This window comes from Cydia amplana, chromosome 23 (genome assembly GCF_948474715.1).
Source record: "Cydia amplana chromosome 23, ilCydAmpl1.1, whole genome shotgun sequence".
NCBI classification, from domain to species: domain Eukaryota; kingdom Metazoa; phylum Arthropoda; class Insecta; order Lepidoptera; family Tortricidae; genus Cydia; species Cydia amplana.
The window spans coordinates 10154282-10168023 of NC_086091.1; the positions used below are offsets into that span (position 1 = coordinate 10154282).

At 37.5% G+C, this 13742-nt stretch overlaps 1 protein-coding gene across 3 annotated transcripts in view; it reads left to right on the forward strand.

Moving 5' to 3' along the window:
• Window positions 1-13742, forward strand: part of LOC134658788 (nephrin) — a 297640-nt gene that overhangs the window by 170493 nt on the left and 113405 nt on the right. For all 3 annotated transcript variants that reach the window (XM_063514434.1, XM_063514433.1, XM_063514435.1), the window contains 2 exons: window positions 5307-5382; window positions 12311-12426. In XM_063514434.1, the coding sequence (XP_063370504.1) occupies window positions 5307-5382; window positions 12311-12426 (192 nt within the window). The remainder of the gene's footprint in view (window positions 1-5306; window positions 5383-12310; window positions 12427-13742) is intronic.

A 13742-nucleotide genomic window follows, 5' to 3' on the forward strand; every position in this document is an offset into this window, starting at 1 on the left:
CAGAAACATTATTGTGTAAAGAAATACTCAAATACTCCGTTTGACCAAACTTGTTACAATGTAAACATTTTTCTGAAATACATATATCGGTTTAGTACCTCTGAGGTATTATTAGAAACGTTTGAAGTAAATCTAAGCACTATTTTATTTTGCGCAAAGAAGGATATTTTGTTTTGTTCTGACGACTATTTCTAGTACGACTTAAGGATGACTTACGCTAGACCAGGCCATGCCCGGGCCGCGGCGTCCGATATGACTTTTTCTTATGACGGCTGATCGGTGATCATGTGGTGCTTTCCATAGACAACGAAGCGCCGGAAGCTTGGGCCCGGCCACGGCCCGGTCTAGCGTGAGTCATCCTTTAGCTAGGTCAGGCAGGGTCACTACCGACTTGGGTGACACTACTTCCCGTACTATTGTGGGTACTCAGATAACGACAACGATATATATTTCATTTCATTTTTTTATTCAGTCACAATTTACATTGTATATGAATATAAATTATAATTAAAATTAAAAATTTAAATTAAAAATAAATAAAAAATAAAAATAAAACTTAAATAATATCATGCAACTATAACAATGATTTACAAACTTAATAATATTTACAGATTTGGTATGTAGGTTGTAGGTTTAGTCAATAAAGATTATTATCATTAATAAAGTCCTGTATTATACAAATATTGTATATTATACAAATACATAGAAAACATCGAAGATTCAGGAACAAATATCTGTCACACAAATAAATGCCCTTACCGGGATTCGAACCCAGGACCGCGGCTTCACAGGCAGGCCTACCTACTAGGCCATACCAGTCGCCAAACAACAACTTCAACAACAAATATTGATTTTTCAATAGCCACGATCTATCTTCAACAGAAAACTTATATTTAATATTTAAAACTCGCGTTTTTGAACACATATTACCTCACATTTATAGACGGGTCTAACGCGTTTATACAATTACCTTTATTTTATTTACCGACGTTTCGACACAGGTTTCACTGGTCGTGGTCGCGGCTAACTGATGTCCCAGCAAAATATCAAAACAGAGATTTGTGCAAACCTGTCCTGTGTCGAAACGTCGGTTAATAAAGGTAATTGAATAAATTTCGCGTTAGACCAGTCTATAAATGTGAGTTAATAAACTTATCACCATCTTCCTTGTGTTGTCCCGGCATTTTTCCACGGCTCATGGGAGCCTGGGGTCCGCTTGGCAACTAATCCCAGTAATTGGTGTGGGCGCTAGTTTTTTTTTTAGTTAATAAACTTATATTTATTCGAAATCTACGCAAGTTAGCAAGCACTGAACTCTTATGAATAACTGAGATATCAGAACTTTGGACCTAAGGATCCGCGGAACTTTAGATTAAGAAGAAAAAAGTTTTCTAATTATAAGTTGTAGATATTCATTTAGGTTTGTGACGGGTTTAGAATTTTCGTTGTTGGTGGTTTTATATTATTAATTTCAAGACTGAATATTAATCTGAAAGTAATGAATGTAATCATAGTCAGATAATACAACGTAATGTAATATAACGCGATGTTTTTATTTCATTTATTCTCTTTATTAAAATAGGTGTAAAAACAAATGACAATCGCGACCGCCTGGGGCCTATTGCATAATAAAATACAAGCTAATACGTTTAGTGATTTTGTACGAAAAAACACTGATAGTAAATATTAGCTTATATTTTAGTATGCAATCAGGTCCAGATATTTAACTTTAAAAATATACAAACATAGTTACCTGCTACAGTAGGTACTATACCTACAGACTACAGTAAAGTAATGAAAGTCTCATTCGAACACATTAACTCACATTTATAGGCGAGTCTATCGCGAAATTTATTTTACTACCTTTATTTACCGACGAAACGTTTAAAACGCGAAATTTTTAAATATTATAGTTTAATTCGAGTTCGGTAGTGTTCACTGCAATTTTAATAAAACAAGATATTACATGCATTATTCGGTTTCAAGCAAGACAGTTATATGTATAAAGCAGACTAACCTGTAAGCTAGATATGAGCAAGACAATGCTAAGGTGGATGTAATTATTTTGTCCCGCGCTATGAGCGCTTTGTCTCCCGCCACGACCGCCGTGGGATTACATTGTGCATTCAGCTACCTACAGTAGCTCAAACCAGCTATCATGGTCGCATTTTTATCACCTGTCATGCTATGCATCACTTTCACACTTACATATTTGTTAGAACGTGACAGCCACGGTGACAAATGATAAAAGATCCGGCCATCTTATGGCTCCTCTACACGATGGGCCAACGCCGGCCACTCCAAGGGACGCATTTATGCGTTAGAGGGAGCAAGTAATATTGCTATCTCATTCTACCGTATGGCTGCGTCCCTTGGAGTGGCCGGCGTTGGCCCATCGTGTAGAGGAGCCATTAGCCCTAGCAAATGTGTTATGGATGGCGTTATCCATCATGTGATAAAATAACTGTCACTTTTTAACACCGTGGGATAGAAAGTGACGGATAAGCTGTCACGTAGACAAGAACGACCATCATGTTCGTGCAGGCCTAGTGAAGTAGCCTTAACAGTGTCATACTAACATATTCGCTAACTTAATTTTTTAAAAGCAGAAAAATCTGCGAACCCAATAGGCAGTACTTTTATTTTTCCACTTTTAAATTTATTCTAAGCTTAATATTCCGCATAACTTACTTTCTATACATCTCCCTTTTACTAAGCGACTACAAGCGAGATGCACAGAAAGTAAGTTACGCACAGTAGAGCTAAGGATAGTCTATTTTTTATCATCTGTCATCATGCTAGCGTTCTAACAAGTATGGTAGTACGAAAGTGACGCGTGACATAGGTAGGTATATGACAAGTGATAAAAATGCAAGCATGATTCCACCGCAGCGGCGGTAGCACGGTCGCATTTTTATCGCTTGTAGGTAAGTGCGAAAGTGACGGGCATAGTGACAGGAGATAAAAACGGAACCATGCTGCTCCCTCAGGTTAGCGAATATGTCAGTGACAAGTGATAAGGCTACAGACCTACTGGGCCAGGATCCACTGTGTCGCAGTAACACCTAAATTGCTAGAATTAGCTAGAACCGCCCCCAGAGCGTGCTGTCGGCTTTATATCCAGCGTCGCTCGTAAAACACTAGTGTTATGTTAATTTTGAACATTCTGTGAACAAATACGTAGTATGATATTTTGTACTTATACAAAAGGTTAGTACTTTAAAGTTTGGGAAAATGATAGCAAACTCGTTTTGTTTTAGTTTCAGCCTGGGGTTAAAAAAGAAAGTGTTTAAAAAAACCGGCTAAGTGCGAGTCGAACTCGCGCACGAAGAGTTCCGTACCATTACGAAAATAACGGCAAAAAAATCACGGTTATTGTATGGCAGCCCCACTTAATATTGATTTTATTTTGTTTTTAGTATTTGTTGTTATAGCGGCAACGGAAATACTATCCCGGTTCATGAGTTACAGCCTGGTGATAGACAGACGGACACACAGACAGACGTACAGGGGAGTCTGTAATAGCGTCCCTGTACGGAACGCTAAAAAATATCGGGTATATTAAAACCGAGTAACGATTTCTAATAATGAGAAGTAATATTTTTGTAAAAATTAACGTTTCCTAGGTAAACAAAGTCGCGGGAAAAAGTATGTATTCTTGTAAACAACTCTGTCTGTACCCATGATATTAACCCTTATTCACAACAGTAATATGCCTACTCATCGGGTGAAACGTAAAATTTAACTCCTAACCCGGGGATATCCGGCGAAATTTAAAAACCAATTAGACGAAATTAAGAGGGCCCTCGTACCGGCCATTAACCGTAGACTACCTCCTATAGAGGCTGCATTAGAATGACACATACATTTTTCAATGAGGTAAATTTTATGGCCACCTAGCCGTGTCGGTGGTGAAATATTTGTGCTGAGTAATGTTTTCTTGTTATTGATTTAAGTGATTAGGTATACATAGATAAATATTACTGGCGTTATTCATTATCCCTCTGCTGTTGCGGGTGTCCATGGGCGACGGTAATTGCTTACCATCAGGCGATTCGTCTGCTCATAATTTTAAAACTAACACGAGACTTAATCGCGCAAAACTTACGTTTATTTATGGCCTGACGTTTCGAGCGTAACGTTACGCTCGTGGTCACAGTCGGACTCATTAAGTGTTAGTTTTAAAATTATGAGTGAAAATCGTGTTAGTTTAAATCAATATATTATTTGTCTGCTCGTTTGCCACCTATATCATTAAAAAAAACATAGACGGAACTGAAATGAATGCTTACGGTCTAATTATATTACAACCTAGGCCAATGTATGACGCAAGTCATTCCTAAGGGCTCAGTTAGACGGCGCGCGATTTTAGTTACATTGCGGACCATTGAGGTTACATCAATTTAGCGGACCGATCAAATGACGCAATGTAATGAAACTCGCATGCGAGTTCGCTCACTGTCTAAATGAGCCCTAATGCGCCATCTAGTGGCTAAGTGATCTGCGCCATTAACCCAGCATCGATTACGGCACATTTTAATTACTCCCGAGCTTAAAACGGATATCGTTTGTTTTACCGGAATCGTGACTTACCTGGCAAATTTGCTAATTTTGGGGTTATGCTCTTTTGCTACTTAGTGGGCCGGCTACAGTTACCGATTAGAAAGCTATTGAGTTATAAAAAAAACTTCAATAAAATCCCTTTGTTTGCATTATGTTATAATTCTTCGAAATATTTGTTGCACCCAGTACGGCTACCATCAGTTTGGCACTGACATAAACGCCGTCGAGAACGTGAATGTCAGTTTTGACACTGTCAGTGACTCATGGTACAGGCTCAGGTAAATATTTGCTAAAATACTGTCATGATAGCTGTATCGTTATCGTTATTACAAATAAAATAAAAAAATCTTGAACGCGTACATTTCCAAGTTTCCTTATATCGAAATTCTAAAAGAACTTTAAAGAAATAACACTAATTTTTGGTTCAAGAACTATTTTTTCTGTGTACAAAATTTCTTTAATTTTTAAAATAATAAATTGGGATATTCAAGTAGTTTATAATTATGCTTTCATGTTGTACATAACATTTTATGAAATAAAAGTTTCAAACATGAGCCCAATGGCAATTCTTATAAGTAACTTAAGCTAACTTAAACTAATGGGGTTTTTTTTACACTATGTAACAACTGTAACACGCTTATTAGATATTGTACAAAAAAAAATAATGATGACATTTTATAGTTGGTTGGTTGGTTGTTGGTTGGTTGGTTTCAACTCTTAAATTCTTTATTTCTTTGTTACAGTATCTAAAGAGGAAATCAGAGATGTCGAAAGCCAGAATGGAAATCGGAAGTCAACAAGATACACTACTATATCGAGGTAAGTACCAAAACCAAAATGAACCAACAATAGGCGTTTTGAAAATGGATTTTTTTTTTTCAACACTAAATTCGTTCCATGGAAATGAGGGGTTAGTATAAAGGCGAACTTATCCCTTTAGGGACCTCTTCTAGTTAAATTTGAGTAATTTAGATATAATACGGTAGACATCCATACTCTACCAAATAGCATAAAAAAAACGGCCAAGTGCGAGTCGGACTCGCGCACGGAGGGTTCCGCATCATCAACAAAAAACAAGCAAAAAAAACGGTCACCCATCCAAGTACTGACCCCGCCCGACGTTGCTTAACTTCGGTCAAAAATCACGTTTGTTGTATGGGAGCCCCACTTAAATCTTTATTTTATTCTGTTTTTAGTACCTATTTGTTGTTATAGCGGCAACAGAAATACATCATTTGTGAAAATTTCAACTGTCTAGCTATCACGGTTCGTGAGATACAGGCTGGTGACAGACGGACGGACGGACGGACGGACAGCGGAGTCTTAGTACGTAATAGGGTCCCGTTTTTACCCTTTGGATACGGAACCCTAAAAATCATTAAAGTATGAAATGTTACCTAAATAATTATTTGTGAACAGAACCCTAAAGATCCTGTGAGTTATTTTAATATAAAAATATCCAACTTGTCACTATTATAAAAAGAAAACTTCCTCAAACTAATAACTTGCCTCAACTCCTGCGATCTTCGGTCAGTTATTTTGACAGCTCATCTATTCTGCGTGAAGAAGCTGGCAGCCAATTCCGCATAATGACATTTTCTGTCAACATTTGACGCGGGTTCGCGGTCTTGTTAAGACAACCTTTAAGTTATGCTATTTATCTTTACTAGCGACGCGCCCCGGCTGCGAACGGGTTAAGACGAAACAGGAGCTGAGATTTAAATATTTTAGGTAAATATACCCGTCTCGCTAACGGAAGCGGCTCCTAAAACTAGTGCGATAAGGACAAGGCGATAAATCCTGCGTAAAAATCTCAAAAATCTAGGTTTCGTACTCGACTGTTTCCTCCCCCAAAACTTAACCAATCGTCACCAAATTAGGAAATTAAATGATTATGAAATTATCTGTGTCGGACCGTTTTGATTTTTTGGCTAATTGATATCAGTTTTGAATACCACGCCTCTCATTGCGGCATAGTCAATTAGGCCATTTTGGCAATTTTTGAAGGGCTCTAGCGCCTTAAAAAACAAAAATATCAAAAAAATCAAAACGGTCCGACAATATTATTGACAATATTAATCCGTGTTGAAAAAATCATTGCTCCAGCTTCAAAACCCACGGAGGAAACAGTCGAGTACGTTTGTATGGAGAAATGACCACTCCTGTTGGCTCTTAACAAGTTATACACAAACCTTCAAGTATCACTCTATTGATAGGTGAAAACCGCATGAAAATCCGTTGAGTAGTTTTTACGCAAACATAGAAACACATAAACAAACAGCGGCGGGGGACTTTGTTTTATAAGGTGTAGTGATAAAACAGTCGAGTTGTTGACCGAGCGTTAGCGAAGTTCTCCGTTTCGGCTTGGGCAAAAAATGCTTTCGTATGTCCGGATGTTCTCTGCTCAGGACCGTTTCTCAAAAGCTTGTAACTTGTAATACAAGCGGATGTCACTTTTTGACAGCTTTTGTTAGAAAGGGAAAGTACCTTGTATTACAACTTACAAGCTTTTGAGAAACGGGCCCCAGGTCGCATCTCTCAACCGATTCTCTTGAAATTTTGTGAGCAGGTTGGGTATTTACATAGAAGTTTTTTTTTTCGTTTCGTTTTTTACTTAAAAATATTTTCCATAATGTCAAGATTCAGAGAGGAAAAGAGGGACTACGGTTGTATGGAGAAGCGGCCTTCCCCTTTCCTCTTAACAAAAAAAACTCAGCTTATGATACGAGTAACTGCAACACAATTTGGATCAGAACAGTAATCCGTACATTTTAGTACCATGTCACTCTAAATAATGATTAATTCAGACCGCCGCAGCACACAGGCTCAATGCGACAGAGTCCTGAAACAAGAGTGTTGCAACTAAGTTAATAAACGCGAACTTTAAATTACGGCCACTGTCAAAAGACCATACATTTGTCTGTTCCGGAAACACCCTTGGGTACAAAGACATGTCGAAGTAGACTACGTAAACTTGGCGTGCTAAGACGTCGGCCTCCAGTGGATACTGTACAGCGTTACGTTATACAGAAATATTGCTGCTGATCTTCCGTACAATGTATAGTTTGGCAAGAGTCATTTATACAAAAAAATTTCTACGCTACTTTAAAAAAAAAAACGCACAAACGGGCGTCTATTTTATACATGTCTGTGGTACAAACATATTAACATAAATTGTTTTGAAGGTGTCGCGAGGTGACACGACGAAGACAGACGGTGTGTGCGACATATAATAATATTATTTGATATTGTCCTGTTTTGGTAGTAAGATATAAGAAAAGACAGACAGGAGCATAAAAAATACCTATTTTTTATACAGGTGTATTTTAATTTTGGCCTTAATTTAGGTACTTTACCTATGGTATATATGTCGGCGGCCGATCGCACAGAACAAGTTAGAATGGCGATGCGAGCAGGGTACGTGTCGCCGCCGGTTTTGAGCAAACGCTCGCATGCTACTCGCCCGCGCTGACCGAAAACGAAGTAAACATGCCTTTTTGCGCCACAATAACCTTCAGATTAAGAAGCCAGACATCAAATCTGTCTAAAGAAGGCGTATCCATTCACCACGCACGCAAGTTTTTACTACCGTTGCGCGAGTGTTAGTAAATGTGGAGAGGAACGAGCGGCGACACCGGTTCCGATACTAACTGCGCGCGATAGCCATTCTAACCTCTTTAATAATGTTCTGTGGCCGATCGTAAGATAAATTACCTACCTTACTGGGATTAAAACATTAGACCTTCCGAGTAGGCTAGAAAGCTGTCATGCTCACAATATATAATACTTTATAAATAAATAAAATAAAAACAAATAAATAAATAATATAAGATTACATTTACACAAATTGACTAAGTCCCACAGTAAGCTCAAATAATGCTTGTGTTGTGGGTACTATAATATTTATAAATACTTAAATACATAGACAACACCCATGACTCAGGAACAAATGGGGCATATCTATGAAAAGGGACCTTATTGTCGATGGCGCTTACGCCGCACAGCGTCGCGCGGCATTGTATTTATATCGGAGCATCGTTAATAATGGCGTAAGCGCCATCGACAATAAGGTCCCTTTGCATAGATATAGATAGATATATAACATCACAAATATCGGTGCTCATCACATAAATAAATGCCCTTACCAAAGTCACTACCCACTAGGCCAGACCAGTCCTCGAAAACATAATTTGTTGTAAAACTCTCCATCAAAATAGTATTAAATGAAATACCAATAGCATCACTATCAAAAATCCTTTTAATTAAACCTGTAAACTATTGGAAATACCTATTGAACTGCCCACAGCGCTGACAGGGGTTGAAACCCCCCGGGCCCTGGATTACCTGGTTCTCTTAATTTAGTAGGCCTCAAGACAATGGAATTAATGAAATTTGAATTAAAATATTGTTGCGGGCAAAGGCCTATACTAAATATACTCAAGGACAATGAAAATAGGAACTTTTGGCTGGATTTTAATACAATGTACGCTACGGAGTGATTTTGTTATGTGGTAAGGAAGGTTGCCAGAGCTCAAAGAGGGTACAGAGTGTTGATCGGCAACGCGCATGTAACACCTTGGAGTTGCAGGCGTCTATAGCCGTCTCTTCATCATCATCATATCAGCCTTTTATCGCCCACTGATGAGCATAGGCCTGTCTTCGAGTACGCCACTTATCCCGGTCCTGAGCCAATCTCATTCAAAAGTGACCCGCAATCTTTCGAATATCGTCCACCCAACGAGCCAACATACGCCAGGCACTCCTTTTGTCTGAAAGCGGCCACTCCGTTAACATTTTGGCCCACCTGCCATCACTGCCTGGCAACTTATCCCGCCCAGCTCCATTTAAGTTTTAGTATAGGTCTATTTAATGTGTAAAAATTTCAAAAAATAAATCCACAAGCACTTTAAGTGATAGCTACTGAGCCATATAAAAATTAACTGTAGTTGTAGTATACTCAAAGTCATAGCAGACAGAGTGGAATGTACCTTCTTGCGATTTTGGGTTGAAATGATAATAAATACGAATATATAGTTAAATAATGTAGTAGTAGTTAAGTAAGTAACGCAGTCATAAGCCAAACTAACAATTCTATAGATAAAATAATGATGTCTGAAATAAAGAATTAATAATAATATTTAGGATCCATCATTTGATGCGAGAGAGAGAGAGGTGTAATATGAAAAGTCCGTCACTTAACTCCAAATGCTAACCCGCTTCGGTTTAATTCAGCATTTTATTGTCACTGTCACTGTCAGGAACGCGACATGAGCGTGACAGGGCGACATGTCGGTTGTTTAATTTATTTGTATTTAAAAACACAGGGTGTAGGGTTTTTCTTGGCATTGCCTTGTGTTTTTACAAGCATTTATTTAACTTGCAATGTTTGTATGTTCGGGTCAAATCTTACAGGCTGAATTTGATCCACTTCCCTTTTTTTGATTGACCTGAAACTTAACATAAATATGAAAGTCGGGTGACAATGCGATATTATGGTACAGTCACCTGCAATAATATAGGTATATGTTACTCTTCGAAGGCCGCAAAAATATGCGACTCGCTCTTATGGCTCTACAAATAAGATCGTGTCAGATATTTTTGCGGCCTTCATTGTGTAACATATTATTGCAGGTGACTGTACCATAGAGCTGATCTGATGATGGACACAGTTGGTGGACATAGGAACTCTATGATATAACCACACAGCCTAGTCAGTTATCGAATTTGTCAAGTCGTGAGATTTCATGCTAATAGAACCAGGTTTCTATAGTATATAACCACTTTACAGCTGTAGTGAAATAATTAGGACATTACGTAACTATGTCGAAAATTGAGAGCGCCATACGTACTGTAAAACTTTGTACGATACATGTGCGAATAGGTAATTCGCAACTCGTGTCGACTTAATTTATCGCCACTCGTTGCGAATTTCCTATTTTTCGTACTTGTATCGTTATATTTCATGTTTTCCCCGCTGTCTACTGAAAGTTACAGATCATTTTCGAAAGTTTGGCGTGACCTTGTAAATATCTCAGCTCAGAAACTTCAAAGCAAGTTTTAATTGCAACTGAAACTTGGATATTATCGATAACTTATCACTTAAGCAGAATTCTCTTCCTCCAGCTCTTAAGAATAATATAGCTTATTTATTATGAGTATGACACTCCTCGACACGGAGTGAATAGTGTCAAGCGTAATAGAGCTTAAGAAAGACATTAAATGAAAACTATAGCGAACATGATCACTTTAGCAGTTTTTGAGTTATTACAAAAAGTCTTCTCTTCTTAGTAAATGTTTTTGGCAAACATTTCATTTTTGGTACAAGCTTCTATCGCTGACTGTACTTTTCTTACGACAGACAACTAATACTCGTCGAGACAATTCTAAAAACCCCTAACACAATTAGATTGCGTTGTTTCATCACAGAGTTCCTATGGCCACCTCCTGTCTCCATCATCAAATCAGTTCGATGGTACCATAATATTGCATTGTCACGCGACTTACATGTGTATGCAAAATTTCAGCTCAATCGGAAACCGGGAAGTGGATCAAACTTGCAAGATTCCATTACATAGTTACATACAGGTCGACCTAATAAAAGCGTGTTAAAAATTCATACAAAGCGCTGCAAAAGTAGGTACTCCTTTTTGCTTGTAAAGTTCATGATACTTACTAATAGCCCCCGTTTAGTCTTTTCTGACAGAATGGTACTTAACTACGGAACCCTACACTGAGCATGACCCAACATGCTCTTGGCCAATTTTTAATAATATTAGTAAACAGCTGAATATAAATATACTACAATACACCCAAATCCCAGGCACACTAGCATTTCCATCTATCAGTTCTATCTAAATTCTAAAAGAATAAAATTCCCGAACAGAAAATGGAATTCCCGTCTCGCTGCATTAGGTATTCCCTGAAGCGTGGACACCATTTTACAGTCACTTTGTAATATTAAACTAATTTGAAAACTGCCAGACGGGGACTGTCCTAAATTGGCACAATTAGCGCCTTGTCACCCTAGGGTTGGGTTGAGTTTGCATTTTTACAAGTTTGTAGAAGTTGACAAGTTTTTTGTTCGCTTGTTAATTAAATTGGAATTGAATGACAGTCTTATTACGAATTATGCCTACTATCTACATAAAATGTGTAGGTATAAGTGTTACATTAACATTAATATCATTTAAAACTGACATACTTAGGCACCTACTTATCAATATGTCACATTATGACCGAATGGGTAATACTTATCCAATGGCAATATGCTGTATCCAAATGTACCTATACTAAACCGATTATGACGTGGTTTTCAGTTGCTTGCAACTTTTTCTCTTAGAATTGTCTCAATGAGCATTAGTAGCCTATGGAAAGAAAAGTACAGTCAGCGATAAAAGCTTGTACTAAAAATTTATTAATAATTAATGACATAAATTTATTAATTTCCGCTACCTAAAGGTTGTCTGGAAGAGATCGCTTTTTAGCGATAAGACCGCCTGTTGTTTAACCTCTTCTTCCTGTATTATCTGTATTGTTTTCTGTAATGAGGTGTGCAATAAAGAGTATTTGTATTTTATTGTATTGTATTAATTTTTGCCATAAACTTATTAAAACTATGTTAGTTATCAGCATTAATCTAAATTGAACTTTATTCCTCGCACCACAAGACCCAAACAATATTTTTTATTGCTAACCTGACTAGCATGTTGATCCACAATCTAAATTGAACCTTATTTGTTGTCCACAGGGTCCATTTCAAAGCGACAGCAGACGACGACTACGCAGATTTCACATGCGAGGCCCGCCACGAAGCGTTGCAGCGGGATGCGCCTTTACGAAGCACTGTGCAACTTAGTGTGCTGTGTAAGTACTTTTAAGTCAGTGGTAAATAAGCGTACAAATTAAATTTAGTATATTTACAGTCGGCAGCATTGCTGCAGCAGTATTGCAGCGTGTCATTTCTGCCGTCTGTATTGATGCCTTAAATGTCAAAATCGATGTTTATGTCCGGATTTTTGTAATTTTTTGGGGTAGTCAGAATCCAAACTGTACCTTACGTAAGCAAACGGATTATATTTATGTAAATTTTTCATGGCGGCTTTTGTTATTTTTTTGTTCATTATTTATTGGGACATAAAAAGACAAACTATATTATTATAACCAATAAAACTAAACTACATCACTACATAGTATAAAAGAAAGTCGCTTCCCGCTGTCTGTCTGTCCCTGTATGCTTGTATGTATGTATGCATGCAATGTATGCTTACATCTTTAAAACTACGCAACGGATTTTGATGCGGTTTTTTTTAATAGATAGAGTGATTCAAGAGGAAGGTTTAAGTATAATTTGTTAACCCGTGCGAAGCTGGGGCTAGTCGCTAGTGCATTATAAAACTTAAAATATACTTATTACAATATTAACCATTAATATGGATACATACTTAACATGTAACTACTAACCTACTAAAACGTGATACACTTAAGTCCCTAGGCTGGCAATCTCAGTTAAAGAGGCTGAGAGGAATCGGGCTCAAGTGCCCTAGTATTGACCTCTTTACAAAGAGTCCTAAAAGAAGTTATTTCTTCCGTAGCTTTAGTTCGAAATACGACCTTATAGTTTTAGAAAAAGATTCACGTTGAAAGTAGGAAAGGTAATGCGGTGTATAAAATTTGCTAGATTAAGTTCCCTATTCTGTACAATATGAGCGCAAATTTACCGTATGTCCTAAAAAATCTTCCAATGGGTTACGAAAAACGCAAAAAGGCCCACAACACTACAATAATCAATTTAAAAAATACGAAAAAGTAATAGTATTTTTGTAGCCCAACGGAAAATTACGTACATACATTAAAAACAAATCTCCTGGACATTTGTGATATCGTATTTATTCCATTCGGAATGAGAAGCTCATCAAACCAGCCAAATTTTATCTAAATCTAACGAAAAAACCGTGAATTATTATTATCTTGACAATTGTCAGCGTGGTGAAATGTGGTGCAAAGAACGAACGTTCCCATGGCACTGCTAACCTAAACTCCATCGTTTTAGTAACGATATTAAACTAATAATATTATGGCTACGTGATAACGGTCAAGGGACTATATTTACTCAAGCCAATAGCTTCTGAAACAGTCCCCGAGGGCGTCCGGTTACTATTACTGTATCTGTGCTTACAATA